This window comes from Canis lupus, chromosome 23 (genome assembly GCF_011100685.1).
Source record: "Canis lupus familiaris isolate Mischka breed German Shepherd chromosome 23, alternate assembly UU_Cfam_GSD_1.0, whole genome shotgun sequence".
Classification (NCBI taxonomy): Eukaryota; Metazoa; Chordata; class Mammalia; order Carnivora; family Canidae; genus Canis; species Canis lupus.
The window spans coordinates 14,944,633-14,965,010 of record NC_049244.1 but is presented as its reverse complement, the minus strand read 5'-3'; the positions used below and the strand labels follow the sequence as shown (position 1 = coordinate 14,965,010).

General features: G+C 37.3%; 1 protein-coding gene across 19 annotated transcripts in view; it reads left to right on the top strand.

Moving 5' to 3' along the window:
- Positions 1-20,378, top strand: part of RBMS3 (RNA binding motif single stranded interacting protein 3) — a 1,328,331-nt gene that overhangs the window by 1,069,102 nt on the left and 238,851 nt on the right. For all 19 annotated transcript variants that reach the window (XM_038570636.1, XM_038570630.1, XM_038570628.1 and 16 more), the window contains one exon: positions 15,735-15,814. In XM_038570636.1, the coding sequence (XP_038426564.1) occupies positions 15,735-15,814 (80 nt within the window). The remainder of the gene's footprint in view (positions 1-15,734; positions 15,815-20,378) is intronic.

Here is a 20,378-nt window from a genome sequence, read left to right as displayed (position 1 = left end):
GTACCCCAAAGCTAAACAGCCCATGTGGTGAACAAAGCATCCAAATGCTTTTGCATTGATTTCCAAAGAAGAAGACAATAGAATTTCTCAGTCAAGAGAAGGAAGGAATTGCTGGGAAGTCCCAAGGAACCCAGAAATATAAGGGGGAGTTAGGAGGGCATTTGCATTTAAGAGGCCCTGGCTGTGTAGTTTTGATGTTTTACACAGAACAGAAAAAAGCAAATTGCACTTTTTTCATTGTCAGAGAAAGAAAAGTAGTTTCATCTTAACTTTAAGGGGATGTTTACAAAAGAAGATCTCAGCCAGGGTTGGAGTTAAAATGGTTGTACCTGCTGTGCTTTCATGAAAAACAAAGCATAAGAAACCACAGAGAAAAAGAAATTGCTCAACAGCAAAGAACGAGAGTAAAAGCTGTGTCTCCATGGCTTGGTGTGTTGATGTGTCTCCAGCTGACTTAACATGGATGAGTGAATGGATGCTAGTGTCATTTGGAAGTCAGCCCATTGCAGACAGGTCCATCTATAATGAACCCCATCATTATATGGAAACCATTCCAAATCAACTTTCATTAACCCACTTTGAAAGATAACAAATTGTAGGGGTACCTCAGTGGTTCATTTGGTTAGGTGTCTGACTCTTGACTTCAGCTTGAGGCATGATCTCAGGGTTTTGATATCAAGCCCCACATCAGGCTCTGTCCTGAGCATGAAGCTAGCCAGGGATTCTCTCTCTCCCTCTGCCCCTCCTACACTCACTTTCTCTCTCCATCTTAAAAAAAAAAAAAAAAAAAAAAGTTAAATAAATATAAACCAATCTCTGACTTGACTTCCTACAAATGGACCATAACTTAAAATTCTTATCTCCACCATTTTCTAGTAGACTGGTAGACATATACAAGATACATGATGATTTGAGGAGAAATAAGCAGAATGAAGGAAATCTCCCTCCCTTGCATGTATGTTTGAGGCATTCACTTTTTCAGATCATTGATAACTGCTCATTTGCATGGTCAAGGCAGAGCTAATCACATCACCTGAGTCTCTGAATTTTGTCAGTGTATCATTGTTGGATAGTGGATAAGCAGCTGTTCAGGACTGGCCAGTGTGGGGATTCACTGAAATGATGGCTGAGACAGCATTCACATTCTTTTGGTTCTTCTCCCACTTCTCATTCCCCAAAAAACTAACAAATTAGTTTCTCCTTCATTTGTACTTCTGGTGTGAAATGAACATATTTCAACTTTATCAGGGAAAAACATTTTCTAAGATTTATAATGATTTTCTTTTTCTTTTTTCTTTTTTTTTTTCTTTTCTTTTTTTTTTTTTTTTTTAAGTTAAGGGCTTTTGGTACAGAGTACATTAATTTGCTAGGGCTTCCATAACAGAATACAACAGACTGGGTAGGTTAAATGTTGAAAATGTCTGGAAGCTAGAAGTCCAAGATCATGGTACTAGTAGGTTTGGTTTCCTCTGAGGCCTTTCCCTCTGTCTTATAGATGATCTTTTTTTCCCTGTATCTTCACATGGTCTTCCCTCTCTATGTCTTACTATCTTCTTTTTAAAAAGGGAATCGGTCATGGGTGCCTGGCTGGCTCAGTAAGAAGAGCATGTGACTCTTGACCTCGGGGTCATAGTTTCAGGTCCTATATTGTGTTAGAGATTATTTAAATACATAAACTTAATTTAAAAATAAATTAAAAAATATCAGGGCACCTGAGTGCTCAGTCAGTTAAGCATCTGCCTTTGGCTCAGGTCATGGTCCCAGGGTCCTGGGATCGAGAGCCCCCCATTGTCAGGCTTGCTGCTCAACAGGGAGTCTGCTTCTTCTTCTTCTTCTTTTTTTTTAAGATTTTATTTATTTATTCATGAGACACACACACACAGAGAGAGAGGCAGAGATACAGGTAGAGGGAGAAGCAGGCTCCATGCAGGGAGCTTGACATGGGACTTGATCCCGGGTCTCCAGGATCAGGCCCTGGGCCAAAGGAAGTGCTAAACCACTGAGCCACCTGGGCTGCCCAGGGAGTCTGCTTCTCTGTCTCCCTATGCCTCCCTCTACCCTTGCTCTCCCATGAATGTTCTCTCTCTCAAATAAGTAAATAATCTTTAAAAAGGAAAGTAAAGGACCTCAGTCAGATTGGATGAGGGCCCACCCATAAAAGGCCCTATCTCCATATATAGTCACATTATGAAGTACTGGGGCCTGGGACTTCAACATAGGAATTTGTATGTCACAATATAGGCACAATTCAGCTTATAACACAGAGATTGGGCTGTTCCTTTCTCTCACTTTTGTCTTCTCTATACACTTTCAGTTTGCTTAAAATGAAGAATATTCTTTTTTTTATTTTTTATTTTTTATTTTTTATTTTTTATTTTTTTCATCTCAACAGATTTTTATTTTTATTATTTTTTTATTTTTATTTTTTTAATAATAAATTTATTTTTTATTGGTGTTCAATTTGCCAACATACAGAATTACACCCAGTGCTCATCCCGTCAAGTGCCCACCTCAGTGCCCGCCAGTTCTTCTTAGCGAAGAACCAAGAAATGCACATTGTAAACAGGCAACACTATCATTATAGTATATGATATCATGAAAGAGTAAATCTGATAGTTTTTGTTTCCCCTTTAGGAGCTGAGGAAAAGTAGGAATTTTAAATTATTCTTTTATGCCTGCTCTGAATGCAGCTTCCCTCTTTTAGTGCAATTTGCATGCAGAAGCTACAAATGATTCTTTAAAATACAAATCTGAGGGCAGCCCCTGTGGCGCCCCAGTTTAGCACCGCCTGCAGCCCAGGGCGTGATCCTGGAGACTCCGGATCGAGTCCCACGTCAGGCTCTCTGTATGGTGCCTGCTTCTCTCTCTGCCTGTGTCTCTGCCTCTCTCTCTCTGTCTCTGTCTCTATGAATAAATAAATTTAAAAAAATCTTAAAAAAAAATACAAATCTGATCATGTCAGGGTACTGTTTATATCCCTCCATATGATTGGATTTACTGGCCTCTCCGCCATCATCCCTGACATGATCATTCCTGACATCACTCACCTTCCTGGCCTTCTGTGCCTTCCTGTCTCCTATCCTGGGCGCAAGAAGCCCTTCTTGACTGTTACACTTTCCATGACTCTTACCCTGGTTTCTGCCTTCTTATCCTTTAGGTATTAGCTTAAATGTGTTTTCTTCAGAGAACCCTTTACTGACCACAAACTCCAGCTTTCAAAGTTAGATGATCTGGTCATAGCTCCTGTCAAAGTTTATGGGTTTTTTGTTTTGTTTTGTTTTTCCCCAAAGAAAATTTGTCAAAATCATAAAGAATTCATTATTTAATCTTTGTCTTCATTCACTGGATTATACATATCCTTAAGTCATGTTTCCTTTTCACTGTTGGAAGGATGGATGGGTAGATGGTAGTTAGCATAATTGCCTTCCTATGAAGTTCTTGAATGACTAAACCCCCAAACAATGGCCATTTAAAACTCTGAGCTTTGAATATGAATTACCAGTCATATTCCAATACTGAAACTTAGGTCTGCATACTCTAAGTCATGTTATTTTCCAATTTCAGAAAGTAGCATGTGGATTGGTTCAAATAGGTTCAAATCAGTTTCTTAGGTATAAGAAATCAAAAGAAAATATGAATCTGCTTCTTTTGTAAGAAGCCAAGAAACTGATGAAGAATCAGTATTTCATTCTCCATGTGTCTTAGAGTTGAAATTCCAAGGAGCAGGATCCCACATGATACCTAATTTGATGATGTGAGAAAATAATGTTAACTATATCATATGTCAGTGGGTCTGCTCACATTTCTCTTTCCTCACACTTGGGCATTTGCTCTGCATTTTCTCAAACCACCCTGGCTGTTGCTTTAACAAAACTCAATCATTCACAAATTAACTTTTACACAGTTTTCCTTCTTTTTAAAATATCATCCTTTTCTTGTTGTTCAGCCACTCTCATTCAGAGGTCTCCCTCTGAACCACAAAACAGAGATGACTTGAGTGACAGTTTTCTTACTTCTTTCCAAGATATTGCATAGCTGGTGAGAGAAGTTAATGGATTATGTACAATAAATGCCTTGGGACAGTGGTTCTCAAAGTGTAGTTTCCAGGACAGAAACCTCAGCATTGCTTGGGAAATTGTTAGAAATGCAATTTTGGAGCTGTATCCCAGACTTACTGAATCAGCAATGATGGGCAGTGGATGGGGTGCAGCAATCTGTGCTTTAACAAGCACTTAGGTGACTCTCCTGCTCTCTAAACCTTAAAAAGCATTGCCTTTAGGCATCAGACTGGTTCTCAAATCATCTGGAAGGCCTGTAAAATCTCAAATTGCTGGGCTTCATTCCTAGAAAAAAAATTTTGATGGAGTTAATTCCTGTTGACATCTCTATCACACTGTATCACTTTGTCAAATATACTAGTCATGAATCCATCTCCCTTCCTGTTCTCCAGATATAGGGACCAGATCTTGTTCTTACTCATGTCTGTCCCAGCACCTAGAAAATTATCTGGCACATTATTAATCTTCAGTAAATTTTTGATGATGAACAAATGAAATCACTTCAAGTGTTAAGGTTTTGCTTTTGTTTGTTTTTGACTCTAACTGTGCAGGGTGGTAGCATTTGATGATAATGATAAGCCAATTCTGAGATGGGTGTCCTGGGATTTTAGAGGAAACTGCAGTAGCATCAGCTCAGCTATTATTGATTTACAAATTATTTCTTCCTCTAAAAGTTCACAGCATCACAGGCATTATTAAAAGAAAATGTTATTTGATTGGAAGAACAGTCGGCCTGCAATTGTGCCTGGTAAATCATAGCTATCTCTTGAATTTTTGACTCTCTCAATTCATGTAACCTGAATAATTTTTTTTAATCAGGCTTCATTTTAAATATTTTACTTACTTACTTGTTTGTTTATTTATTTATTTATTTATTTATTTATTTATTTATATTTAGAGAGAGAGAGAGAGTGCTTGCATGCACATCAGTGGGAGTAGGGGCAGAGGAAGAAGGAGAGAATCTCAAGCAGACTCCACACTGAGCATGGGGCTTGATCTCAAGATCCTGAGATCATGACCTGAGCGGAAACCAAGAGTCAGTTGCTTAACTGACTGAGCCACCCAGGTGCCCCAGCAGGCTTCATTTTAAATATTACCATTGGTCACTTCTAATCACCAGATGGGGTCCTTGATTCATGGGCAAGAGATGCTAAAATTCTTTAATTAGAAAGAAATCCCCCCATTATTATTTTACTCTCAAGCTTTACATTAATCTCCTTTGATAACCATCTCTTCAAAGTAAAGGTAATATCTTCATTTTATATTTAAAACACTGAACCTCAAAGCATAAATTTAAATGCCAGTAGGGTGCACAGACAGCACAATTACAGGCTTTTCAAAGTCCGAGAAGCACCAAATATATCTGAAATTACAGATATTTTATTTTATTTTATTTTATTTTATTTTATTTTATTTTATTTTATTTATTTTATTTATTTATCTATTTTTTTTACTCTCTTGTAACTTAAAACAATTTGTAAGATCCACCGCCCTCTAGGCAGCATTTTATAGCCAAGTCATGAACCTCCAAAAACAGAAGTTTACGGTGGGAATGCTGACCATCAGACAAGTCAGACTCACTACTGCAGAGCTAACGGGTGCCAACAGACTACCTTGCCTTCCAGGGTGAGGATCAGAGCATAAATCAGCCTGAGGCTGGACGGACATGACTGCGTGTTCATGTTATTCATTTCCCATTCCCAGAAACATGAAACCGTTTGTCTAACAAAAATCACATTGAAAGACTGTTATGTGAGGCCGGGAAAGAATGACCCAGAGTGCTGAAGTGATGGCGGGGGTGGGAGGGGGGTGGGGGGGAGGTAAACATTCACAATTAATCCAGCTTCAACATCTGGGAACATAGACCCTCTTTAAGAAATACATTTACTGTCCCCTGGTGAGCTAAAGAGCGTGAGAGACCGCTGAGCACAGAGACCTTTGTATTTTGTAATCTTTTTCACCTCTCTTCGGTGCTCTTCATTTGATTCTCATGGAATTTTGTTTGAATGACTTTTAACATATGTTCTACCTCTCCCTACTGAATGAACAAGTTTTCCAATTAAATAGTTTCAGTGTTTTCTTTTTGCTAAGTAAAATAATAATAATAATAATAATAATAATAATAATAATTGATGTTATAGGCAAATATCAGCCTGATTATTAAAAATCGGTATAAATAGTAGGTTAAAAATACTTTATTTTCTTTTATGAGCTTTGAATATCTTTAAAATTTTATTGATTTGCTATCTACTCCCTGATATTTCTTGCTCCCTATCTTCTCCCCTCCTGGAATATAGTGAAACTTTGACTCAGAATCAGCATAATGAAAATAAAAGAATTTTTAAAATTATAAGACAAATACCAGTGCTTCCTATGCAGGTAGCATAGATATAAGACCTTTAAAATGACCATCAAGCTTATCTAATTTTCATTGTTTGGAATATGTTTCAATCGTATCTGTTGATCTGATTGAATCTCTCTTTGTGTTATAAATTCTCCCCCTTGCTGTTTTGGCTATTCTTTTGCCATTTCTTCCTCAAACCTACCTGGAAGTAGGAAATCAAATGTGAACAAAGAAAATCTCCAAGATGTAAATTTAGTGATCAGTCATCTCCAACCCATAGCTGCGTTTGCACAGAAAGAGGTTACAGTGTTTGCTAAGACTGAAGAGATTAAGGTCTGTTACTCTATTTGGTAATCTTAATTCCTCATGCAATTTGCCAGCAAATGTGATCTACTGGAGAGTAAACTCTCCATCCTTCAGGTTCTGGATCTTTGTTCTTGTTTTGTGTTTTTTCATTTATCTTGATCTGTTTCTGCATATTGTGTCTTTTTCTTTCATTCACTGTCCATAAGTATCTGTAAGTCATGATCACAGCAAGATATATGGAAGAACATTCTTCTTTCTTTTCCATATATTTGGAGCCCTGGATTTCAAGACCCCAACCAACTAACCATCCAACCTACCAGTCAACCAATCAAACAAATGGATTAAATAGCATCAAATAATCTATAATTTTGAAATGTCCTGGAATCAATTTTTGCACTATACTTGGCTTTATAAAAACTTTGCAAAGGAGGGAAATATATACATTATTGTTTTATCATTATAAAATTGAAATGACTGGATCCCAAATATCATCCTCTGTAGGATGAGAGGAGGGTTCTGAATATTATTTACTCATGTGAAACTGAAATTGGAGAACTTTGTTACCTCGAGTTTGGAAACAGTAAGCCATTAAGTGTGCTGAGGGCCTCTAAGGTTTCTTTGCCCTGTGTGGGTTGTGAGCACAAACTGTGATGGGGACTCTTGAGCCATGTGAAGGCTGTGGGGATATGAGATAGGTTGTCTGTTTCCCACCAATAAAGAAGAAAGACTGAGAAATGTCATTTGGACTCACAAGTGTGAGTCTCTTTATTTAGCATCTTTCCTGTATTCTCTGGTGTCTGTGAGTTGGATCATCCATACACTCACTCTGCTTGGTTATGAAAATGGCTTTCTGGAAAATAGCTTATGTCTTATTTCTGCATCTTATTTCTGCACCTCCTATCTGTGTTCTTGAACAAGATACATAAACTCTCTGAGCCTCCCTTTCTGATATGTAAAATGTACTTCATTTTACATTTACATTTTTTCATTCATTCATTCATTCATTCATTTATTCATTTCACCCAATAAGTATGTCTTGAGCACTATAAGATGTCAGTAACTGTTCTAAATACAGTAATTCAGAAGGGTACACAAAAGAAAAATATTTGACATTCTACAAGACTGGGGAAACAACAAAAATGAAACCAAACAAATAGGAAAATATAAAATAATATCAAATAATCCATATAAAATAATTTAAGCCAAAATAAAACATAGAGATACAAAGGTGAGCATGGCAGAATGAGAGTCTGGAAGTCAAGGACAGGAAAGTTCTCTTAAGAGATAGCATTTAGGCTGAGATCCAGATGGTGAGAAGGAACCAGGATGAGAGTCTCTCGGTGGGGTTGGATAGGGAATCCTGGCAAAGGCAGGCAGAGATCTAAGATGGGGCTGAGTTTGACACATCTAGGAAACAGAAAAAAGGGAAAATTGCTATTTAATAGAGGAAAGAAAAGAGATGTAACAGATAATAATATCTAGGAATCAAATGTGCCTGCAGCTCAAAGAGATTAATTAAAAGTGATAGTGGGGGTGAAGGCACCTGAGTGACTCAGTTGGTTAAGCATCTGCCTTCAACTTGGGTCATGATCTCTGGGTCCTGAGAGCACTGCTCTGGTTCCCTGCTCAGAGGGGAAGGGAGCCTGCTTCTCCCTCTCCCTTTGCCTGCCCCTTTTCCTGCTTGTGCTCTTTCTCTCTCTGTCAAATAAATAAATAAAATCTTTAAAAAAAAAAGTGATAATGAATTCCAGTGGCATTTAGTGGTAGGAGTTTTCTCCATCTGAACATACTATACTTATTGATTCCTTTTATCTCAGTTTTAATGTTTTTAATTTAATTTGCTTCCATTTCTTCACCAAAACTCTTTTGAAACAATCTATGGTTAAAAGACAGATTCAGGTTATGATGTCAACCGGAAGTAGACAGATAATCTAAGTGACAAGTAATTCCCAGACTGGTGTAAAAGAAACCTTTTTTTTTTTTCTTCCCCTTGCATTTTTCCTAAAACACACAGCCTCCAGGATAATTTTTTTCCTTGAGTGTTGATAGTTTTATGGCATAGGCATCAGCATGCTGGCTACAGACAGAATTTCACCCTAAATGATTCAACTGAAGAGACTAGAGTGAAGCAGGATTTACAAAAGTGTGGATAGAGTGAAGGGAACTGACAAAGGATGTTGAGATACACAGAGATGATCAGCAGAAGGAAGCTTTTACCACCCCGAAACAGCTGAAGGCGAATGGAAGAGCGTTCCCAGAGCCAGTGAGCCCCATAGCCTTGGAGGCAGGGGCTGGCTGGAATAGCTGGAGACAGGGAGGGATGCAATCCTAGCCAGAGAGGCAGTGCCGAAGCCCGGAGAGAATGAGGAACCAGCCAGACTCCTCTACTCCTACCAGGTCTCAAGTGACTGAAGCCAATGAAGAGCCATCAGATAAAAAAGCTAAGAGGACACAGTTCACAGATGGATCACTTCTTTGAGGCATAGAACAGAGAAATCATAGACGGGTAACAGAAAACATCAGAAAATGCATGGGCAAACTGACAATTTTTCTTTCCCCTTGACCTTACAATTAAAAAAAGGAAAGAAAAATTGTGCAAAGTTAATAATAGCTAAGCATCTGCTACTTTACCTTAGCATCGGCAGTTGATACAGGATGGTAGGAATGATGGCAAACTGGTTCTGTTTAAAGAAAGCAACTGTTCAACTGTTGAAATTCAAGTCATGGTTGCTATGATGACATCCCTCCTAAAACCAAATGTGTGTTTTTTTTTTAACAATAAATATATGTTGTTTTTCAACATCAGTTCTTTAGTTAACTGACACCAACTGGGTGTCCAGCAGTTTGATTCCATTCTAACACTATGTGGAATTATCCACAGACCCCATAGGTTTAAAGGCTCAGTCCCAGAAGACTGTTCCCACTTCAGACAGCAGCCCCAAATGATAGGAGCTCCCCACATTGCTACCAAGCCAACTACAAATTCAGGGGTTTCCTTGACCCCCTCAGGTTTGCTGATTCACTAGAACAACCAACAGAACTCATGAAAACAATTTACTTATGTTTACTTGTATATCACAAAGAACACAACTCAAAGAGATATAAAGGGCAAGATATGGGGTATGAGTAGCTCAGAGCTTCCCTATTCTCCCTGGGAGCACCACCCTCCCAGCAAATCCATATGTTCACCAACCCGGAAGCTCTCTGAACTCATAAACTCAGGTATGGCCAAAAGGGCCTTATTATAAATAACAGAGGACATTCCTTTCACTCAGGATATAACACGGCTTTAGGAGTTCTGTGTTAGAAACCAGGGACAAAGATTAAATCCATTTTTATTATACCACGGTTGCTGTGCAGAAAACATGGATCAGAGCATATCATCTTTCAAGAGGAATCAGGAATCCAATCTACTTCATGTGAAGTCTCCCACTCTTTAAATGTTGACAATCATTTCAGATTCCCCAAAACCTTTTTGTAGTACAAACAAAACTTTCTACCTAAAGGTTGAATTCAGCCCATGATTTCTAGTTTGGGCAAACAGCTCCAGAACAGTGGTTTTCAACCCTGGCTGCCCACTGGAATCACCTGAGTAGCTTTGAAAAGTATGTGCCTAGACTTTATGCCAAAGCAGTTAAATTAGAATCTCCTGGGCTGTGGCCCAGACATTGGTATTTTTAAAAATAGTTTCCTAATAATTGTAATGTACAGTCATTTTAAAATAAACATTTTACTTTGGAATAAGTTTAATTTAGAAGAAAAGTTACAAAGGTAATAAAGAGTTCCCATATACACCACACCCATTTTCCCCCATTATTAACATCTTACATTACCTTGGTGTATATATCAAAATTAAGAAACTGACATTGATACATTACTATTAGCTAAACTCCAGACTTTGTTTGGATTTCACCAGCTTTTCCACTTATATGCTTTCTCTGTTCCAAAATCCAATGCAGAGTACCATTTTTGTACTTAGTTGTTATGTTTCATCAATCTGTTATGGTTTATGACAATTTCTCAGACTTTCCTTGTTTTTCCTGAGTAGCACTAGCCAAGTATCCCAGGGAATGTCTCCAGTTCTGGGTTTGTCTGATGTTTTTCTCATGATAGGATCCATATGATGTATAGGTTTTAGGAAAGAATACCGTAGAGGTTAAGTGCCCTTTCAGTCACATCAGATGAAGGTATATCTCCATTTTTGCAAACAACTGCTCCAGGTAACAGAGACTGAACAAAATGGAAGTAGCACAATCTATCAGCATCAGAACACATTAAAGTAGATGGGTACAGGGAATCAGGAGGGATGATGGAGGCTAGCAATGGAACTCCATCCCTTCCAGGTAAGCCATCTGAACTGAGAGTCAAGAGACAAAGGCTCTCTTCCAGGTTCATCCATTGACTAGTCTCTAGGGAAGGCAACTAGTGTTAGTTTCTTCATCTGTATAATTTAGAAGATATCTGAAGCTATTTCTAGTCCTAAAATTTTGTAATTCTAAAACTCTGAAGTAGGGTTTAGTTAGTCAAATATTGTCCACAATTTTGTTTCCTAAGAGGAATGTGTTGTACTGCTGAATAAGACACTTCCCAAATGTCTGGGTTTGGGTAGAAAAAGATGGCAGAGAGGCAGCTCTGCTGCATTATTTGGCATTTATGACACTTGTATCCTAAGAATGTCGATCATCTGGCAGGTGGAAAACAAATTGTAAAGACTAAGAAGAAAATTCAGCTCATTCACTCATCTTTGTACCTGGGACTCAACTGTTGTTCTTTCCATTATGATAGATTAAGAAGTAAATGATGGAATTCATTTTTTAAATCTCAGAAGGAGTGCACATTTTAGTACTTTTAAAAAAACTATTAATGTTGACCCTTTGCATAACTTTAGCCGGATTTAGATGGAAGACTGGCTTACAATGTTGGATATTCTAAGTTGCCAATAATTTGTACAAAGCCCATGATTGCAAAACCACAAAAATTTCCCAATAGCGGAAACCTCTAATTAACCGACATAAATGGCAGGGTGGATTTGTTTTAAATATATGGTTAATAATGCTTTTTGCTTTAAGATCATAAACTGAGAGATTTTTCTATTGAACTGAGATAAGTAGGCTGCAGAAGGTTTTGCAAAATTCTTTTCCACTTTTGTGTGTTAAGTCTGACCCAGAACATTCTACTAATATTGGATCAAACTCTCCTCTGATGTAACTTGCCTGTGGGAATTGTATTGGCTGTGAAACTGGCTCCCCTTAGTAACTGGTTAAAAAAAAAAATTTTTTTTTTCAATCACAATTCTGTGGTTTGTTTTGAATGACTGAAGCCAGGTTCCTAGGCTCTGAGACAAGAAAGAATGTCAAATGGGACCTTTAATGTGTATTTATATTTAAACATCAGACCTAACAGAAAACCCTGAAGCTTTATACAATGATTGGAGCCTTGTAAGAACCTAATTAATGTATCTTCGGGTGAATGGTTGGCCTGGCACGCGAGCTGTCCCGAGGTACTCGAGGGGGTTCAGGTACCGCCTGGGAAGAATAGATGCGGTTGTAGTGATTCAGTGGCCCGTCTGAAAGGGACATGTAAAGGCAGCTTTGTCTGGCATGCCGCCTTTTCAGACTCACTTGATAATGCTAGTGTCAGTTTCAACTGAAGCGTGGGCCAGATTGCAGATAGCTTGAGCTGGCATTTCAAAGCAGTTAATTGTGAAACTTGAGAAGAGAATGGGCGCATTCTTCCTAAGGTGGCTATTCAAATGCACTGTCTTCCCCCCTAGAGCTCCAGTCTCACTTTTGTTCCGTTTCCACATAAAATGCACGAGGAACCGAGCCTTTCCCTCGGTAGCTCCTATATTGCTGCCTTTGCTGGGACTGCTTTGCCTTGTTAAAATGTGCCCCGTGTATTAAAATGAAATTGTCACTGCTGGGTGGTGCAGCATAACATGGTTTGACACTAAGCGCCAGCAGCTACAGAAAACAGACTTTTATTGCATTTATTCTTTCGGAGAGGAGAGTCTCTAAAGGCTCACTGCAGACATTCACTTAGTTAAATCTGAATGAAGCCAAAGTGAACAATCTATGCTGCTGTCTTTGTGTTACTAGAAACAGCCCCCATCCGGCTAGATGCGGCTGTAAAATAGCCTTAAGAAAAGATGATCGCACTTAGAATCCAAAAGGGAAGACTTGAGGGCTTTCAATCCAGAGCAAAAATATTTTAGATGGGTAGAGTGGGTGAGCCACCTGATTTCCTACTCTAGCTTCTTCTGTATTTGCTGAAACACTTTAGAATCAACAAGTACGTGCACACACCCCAATCTAGTTTTAGTCTTCATTTAGAATTCCATGTCATTTTAAGACAAAGAGAAAGGATTTGATTTGTAGGACTCCTGCAAGCAAGCTTTAGATTCTTAACTGCCTTTTATCCAGATGAGTATCCAGAGAGAGATTGAACAAGGAGGGGGCTCTGGGGCCTAAGCTTTTCATTCTGTGGCTCTCCTAGAATAAAAATTCCATAAAGTAACATCTGTAGTAATTAAGGGCTTACATTTCCTCTCCAATTCATGCCTCTGGTAGGAGGGAAGGTTATCGTCCCTAAGAGGCGATGGATAGTAGCTCCTGTGGGAAGACAGAAAGAACAGAATTAGAATTCTTTTGTTCCTAGAAATGCAAGTTTCCTACTTCAAATAATAATAATAATAGTAATAACAGGCTGAAAGACTTACTATCTAAGATTTCATATAAAGAAAAACTTGAAGGAGTTAGGAAAATTGTATTTAGCTATTGCTAAATATTCAGAATAGAGAAAGATTCATCTTGCCTTTCTAGCCCAAATATCTTCTGATTTGGAGGAACTTGTGAATAAGCAGCGAGCAAAATGCTCTTTGCTTTTATTTTTTATTTGTTAAAATTGTACGTTATAGCTTAAAGAGGTTTGGTGGTTGTTTTTCTTTCCACGTTTGGGCATAAAATTGATTACTTTTTTACATGTTCTTCAAAATAACACCAATGTGGATCCTTTGGGCCATTTGATAAAAGAATAATAACCTATGCATTCATTTCCTGTACCTTCTTGGCATAGCAGGACAAGCAACATCATTTGTGGCACCCCCCCCCCCCCCCATTGAAAGATCAAAATGCAGGATTCCTTGTTAGAAAATCATTCAAGATTTCAAGATGCTGCCAGCAGAGTTTTAAACCAAGTAAAGGCCTATTCTCAGTTCGTGGCTCTGTCGTTCTGTGCTGGTCTTATGCCAGGGAAGTCAGTTTTGCTTGGTAGGTAGAGATTTGCCATTTATATGTGTAGCTATAGAGCAAAATGTGCCTCCATCCCATGCCTCATAGGAATATACATCAGAAAAGACTTCTTTTTTGGGATGCCTGGGTGGCTCAGTGGTTGAGCAACTGCCTTCCACTCAGAGTGTGATTCCAAGAACTCCCTACAGGGAGCTCACTTCTCCCTCTGCCTCTGTCTCTGTGTCTTTCATGAATAAATAAATAAAATATTTTTTAAAAAGACTTCTTTTGTTTTTATGTAATTGGGTCATAAAATAATGACACCCCTCCCTCCCCCGAACATGCTCCTGATACCATCTAGAATTTCTTAACCTGAAGAGTTACCCCAGCTGCTGTGAACCTTCCACTTAGGCACAGTGTTCTGCTTATCTCACCCTATCTAAAAGGACACTGGGCCAGGCCAGCCCCCTGCCTGAATGACTTCTCTAAGGGCTCTTCTGATCTCCTGTGCCCACTTCTCAGTGTTTCCCTGTATTCTGAAATTCCTCTCACATTTGAATGTCTGTAGCTGTAATAAATGTGTAACTTACTTGGCATCTGTTTACATATTTTCCCCTTATCTTATTTCCTGTACACATAATATACTCCTGAAAACACTCTTAAAATTCAGGTGTAAGGAGGTTTTAGAACTTGAATTAAACTGCTTCATTCCAAGAAAACTCATATTAATAACACAGCAGAAAATCCAAAATTATACTTTGCCTTTTAGACAAATTTCACACATTTCATACACATTCTTTCATATGCGTGTGAGCTGTTTTTTAAATTTGTATTTGCCTCTGGTGTACTGTTTGGGGCATTTAATTTCTTTTAATCAGAATCAGCCCTTTAATTTTTATCTTCCCCATCCAATGTTATAAAATAATAAAGCCCTGCTATAGTTAATTATTTAGAAAATGTTGCCAATTCTGGTCTACTTAGGATAAGGCAACACTGCCAATAGTGGCATTATGATGGTATAGTTCAAAATGTTGATTCATTAGCTTGCAAGTGAGATGCCAAAATCTGGCCCAAGAAACCTAGTTTAGGAATATGGATTCCTAGTATGACAAAAACAGAGGATTTCCAAAACTCAAAGTTAAGAAAGTTCAGGACTTGAGGTTTATGTTTTTCCCTCACATTTGAGACCTCAAATAATTCTCTTTTGTGCCTCCACCCAGTGGGTTTTCAATAAAAGTGTCAAGATGCTGATGATAACATTATTGTACTAATCATGGCTTTAGACTGCAAGTGGTGGAAATACACCACATCTCCTCAGCTTACTGGTTACAGTTCGGCTTTGGTGTTAGACAAGCCTTAGTTAAAATCTCAACTCTGCCACTTATTGCCAAGGTCGTTTGTCTACGTAAGCCTCAGAGTCCTGGATGTGAAGAGCAAAAAGACCTCCATTTCAGGTTTGCTAATTCAGACATTCAACAAATATTTATAGATCACCTTCAATTGCCAGACATTGTTTTGTGGATTAAAAAAGATAATGCCTCAGTATACTTCTGGGAGAGGAATCAGCACAGGGCCATCCACATAGGCAACTTTCAATGCAATAAATAATACTCTTAGCAATGGTGAGTTTGTGATGTTCTAATCATGGTGGTCACGGCAATCTTTGATAATTCTCGTAGAATGCTCAACCTAAGCTTTTCCATGGCTTTCCCATTTCCCTTTTCCTTTTTATTTACTTTTTGCAAATATGTACAACTTTGTTAAAATATATGATCCCTTGTTTACCTCGTTTTTCAGAATGGAGTCTACTGAAAAATGTGAAGTGGTAATTCAACATTTTAATGGAAAATATCTGAAAACACCACCAGGCATCCCAGGTAAGAGATACCATTAAGCAATTATTCATTTGTTCATTTGTGTCTAGGCTTATTGCTATTATTAGAACAAGTATATGATAAAGCCCTTGGTTGGTCACTGGGAATGAAAAAGTTGCTTTTATAATTGTGTGTTTTTTAACAGTATACAGCAACTCATCTCTCTCAAAACTACCAAAGGTTTCTTTATGATCCTTCTTTGGCCTTTCTTTTGAATCTCTGGTGCTGATTGCTTGAAGTGAATTGGAAGAAATACATTGCAAATAGTTTAAAATGTACTTCAAGTGAAGGAAGTCCTGACTCCTGTCATTAATGTTGGTATCTTGATTTCTGCCTTTATATACTATATCTAAACAGTGATAAGTCACAGTGAAGTACACTAATTGATGCCAATTTCCAAACATTTTTTACCAGTCCATCACAAAAAAAGGGTATAGGAAGTGAGAGTAAGGATTTAGAATTTTTGTTTTTGCATTTAGAAACTTGACATTGCTATGAAATCTGAAGGCATAATTCCATATTTTTAAAAAATATATCAGTTACTGACATATTGATTTTTTTAAACTGTCCACTCATCAGAGATAATTTGAGGAGCACCAATCTTGACTGTCCCAGGACATTTCACATTTCCCAACGCAAAATCCTTAAGCTTTCCTAGATATCATAAGATGATAAAAGTTTATGCTACTAAAAATAACATTCACCATAAAGAATTGAATAAATCACATGCATTTGGGGCTTAAGCTAGCAATGCTTTAACTTGCTGTTAATTTGGTAGTAGTGCATACAGCAAGTATTTAATATTAAGTGAATAAATTTAAAATATATCTTATGCATACACACAAATATTAGAGATTGAATGAAGTGCTAAAAAGGAAGACTTAAAATGAGGGGATAAAGAAATATCTGACTAAGGCATATTGGTTTATTGGTTGCTCTTTCATTTTTGGTGATTCTCAGGGGAAAAATCTGACTTCTTAAGTCTTATAATATTTTCCTTTTGATTTTTTTAAGCTGGGCTCCTATAGTGTTTGCTGTGTAATGTGTCTGCTATTTAAAACACATGGTTAGAGAGTTCAGGGGTTGCATATTTCAGTTCCTTAAAATGTACTGAGGCTACATAAAAGAGGAAATCTGAACAAAAAGAGAAATAATAATGTGGAGGGGTCAGGGTCCTTTTAGGTAGGACTCGACTCGGTTTATTTGGGGAAGGTATCAGGAAAGGAGAAAGGTCCTTCAGACACTCACTTAGATGATCTGCAAAATCCAAAGTAGCATCTTCTGGTTAATCAGAGTGCACACACAATGACGCCTGTGCCTCGATTTGGTTAGCTTCCATGCGTAACATTCCCTTGAGAACCAACTACATTATGATCCAATTGGAGACATATGGTGTTGTTAAGAGAAGAGTTAGCAGTTTTCATCTCAGCATGTAAGCTGCCCTTGCATTTTAGGAGAAATACTTTTTCTTTTCTTTTAGCATAAAAGACACTTTAAGACACTTCACTCAGTCCTATCATTGAATAGAGGGGTTGCATTGTTAGAGAATTCTCCCCTTATTTATCCCATTTTATCCAACAGATGGCTATCTGTATAGAAGGCATTCAAACTAGGTGTGAATTAGATGGCTCTATAAAAAAAATAAGAATGAGAAAATTATGTAGAAATTATTATTGGTTCAAGTTTTAATACATCTCAGGTTTTTTTTTTGTTTTTGTTTTTTTGTTTTTTGTTTTCTTAGCTTTCTTTATTTTCGGAAAAGACATTGAAATCCTTCTTGACTTGATTGATTTGCAATTGTATTATTTGGTTTTCCCCATAGAACATAGCTGACTAATACAATTTAATGCTAAAGACAAAGAAAGTCACTACAAATCCCCAAATGTCTAGGCATCCTTCCTGAATACACAGGCTGTGATATCAACCTGTCTAATATCATAGCTACACCCAATGGAAACATTGTGAATAGCAAGAACTTGGTTATGAGTTTCTTACTCACTTTTGTCTCGTGGGAACACAAGAGGTAAAATAATTATGCTCAGTTATAAAATTCTTAAGCGATATAAGTTATGCTTCTGAGATTTGCACTAATGTAATAGAATTAAATATACAATTTTGATCATCATTACTTAAATTTGCTTATTTATGCATTGAAAGTCAGAGGTTAATAAAAGTTTCAAATATTAACAGAAGATATTTCATCTTTAGTATTTAAGTTTGATATGGAATAAAATAGGATATAATGCAAAATGAGGGTATTTTGGTAGGTCCAGTAGTAAAAGGCCCTCATTGGGTTCATTCATGGTCAGAATATGAATAATCAAATATGACTACATGCTGTTTGCCTTTATTGGTCCTCACTGCTTGTTTGTTGTAGATAATTGAAATGTTATTTTCAAAAACTCATATCTTAATCCAATTTTTTATTTTAACTTGAAGGCTTCAAGTGGGATGTTATTAAAGGCCCTGATATCAAATTGAAAGGGATTCCTTGGATATTTTCAAAAGAAATGACGAAATTCCTAGCCTTTTCAATCTTACTGTAGCTTTAGACCCACCTACAACTAATATAGAATTCAAAAACTTATAAAAATCTCAATGTTCTGCATTATCAAGTTTTGGCATCTTTGACTTCAAAAGTTTGTGGTTTTAGGAAACTCACTGATTATTTCAATGCAATGCCATAAGGTCGTGTAATTGATGCACCACAGTTCCAGTAATGACCTGAGATTCTCACACCAGGAGATAGCTGTAGAAAAGATTGCATGTTAAGTCAGTCACCTTCTTATACTAGACCCCTGCTTTTATCCTACGCTAAACAAGTAGAGAACAATTGGTACCACATTTGCCTTCTTTACTTCTCCATTTAGGGATGATGTGGGGGAACTGTGTACGTGTCACTGGGTAGATACAGTGCGATTTTGGTTTCTGTCCTTCATAAAGGAGATGCAAAGTTAATTATTTTCCTGAGATGATCATCTAGTTTCCAAATCCCCTACAGTGCTATTTCTATACAAGAATAAGAAGAAAATCCAATTCAACCCAAAACTTCAGCATTGCTCTGAATTTCAAATTTTAAAAACATTGTGATTTAAGGTATTTGCAAAGACATGTAACATTGACCACATTTCTGTTGCCACTTCCATTTTGATTTGTCATTCTAACAACAATTTTTTCACTAAATATGATTCATGTGGTATTTAGTTTTGATTCCTGCTGACAGATTATGTGAGTTGGAAGGACATTTCGTAGATATCTTCTTTTGGTTCACACTTTCTCTCTCTGGGCTCCTCCTTTTGTTCATAAAAATCTAATTTTAATGAATACATCATGGGTCATTAATGTGTATTAGAGCCTCCAGAACTAGTTCTGCTCACTTTGAATTATAACGTTGTCCCCAGATTTTGGTTACCTGGATCAATGAAGCTAAATATACATGCTAAAAAATCAAGTTATTTGAATTCTGGTATATGTGTACAGGATCAGGCAGCTATGTTGCTACTAGCAGGTGGGGAAGAGAGGCCAGCGTCAATCATGTAGCCATCTGCAGAAAGCTATCATCTAGTATTTTCTTCCTCCCCTAGAGGGAAAAGAAAACACAGTGTTCCATAAATGTTGCATGTCCTACATATCGATCTTGATGTTTTCTGGACAAAATGAAGGATCATTAGTTGCTTGCCTGCCTAACCCCAGACATTTCTTTGTCCCATAATGAATTGCACAGCAACATTGTGCAGCCCCAAAGCGTTTCATTTTCAAACCTCTGGCAAAAGCAAAGGGTAAGTTCCTAGACACTTCAGGGATCTGTAGGGCATGAACTTGAAAGGTTCACTTCCAAAGAGCCCCCGGAGCAGAATGATGCACCATGTGGAAAAGGCTTCCACATATAAGGACATGTATTGATGAATGAAACATGCAGGCTAGTTTGTAGAAAAATAAATCAGATTTTGCTCTCAAACTAGACTTTGGCCTGTAAACATGTGTTCCTATTAGTGGAGCAGTCTTTCCAGAAGAAAATGGAATAACCCACTCTTAGGATGATTTTCTTACTCTTTTTAAAAATTTTCTTACTCTTTAGATAATTATATCTAATCCCAGTTGAACTTCTAGAAGTAGAGTAAGGTAGAGTAATAGCTCACCACATGTTGAAAAGCTTTTCATTTTAAAAAATCTGTGATCAACAGAAATTTAGACGACTAAGTGAGTGACAGAGGAACCATATTTTCCTAATAAATAAAATAAAATAAAATTGTGTGCCTTATTGATGCTTTGACATACAGTCTGTCTATTGTGTGTTTATGTAAAAAAAAAGTACATGATTGTGGATATATATCTCATGGGGGTATGTGAGGAAAAATATGTAAATTCTGATAATTCTTTAAACAACATGAAAAGAAATGTTGTTTGTTTAAATTTAAACGTTTTCACAGAGTAAAATATCACAATGTTCTTAAATGAAATTTATATTCAATTAATGACATGGTACAAAATTATGAATATTTGTCAATAGTATACACATTTTTATCAGTAGAAAATGTTGCAATCTCTCACAATCAGGGTTTCCTTG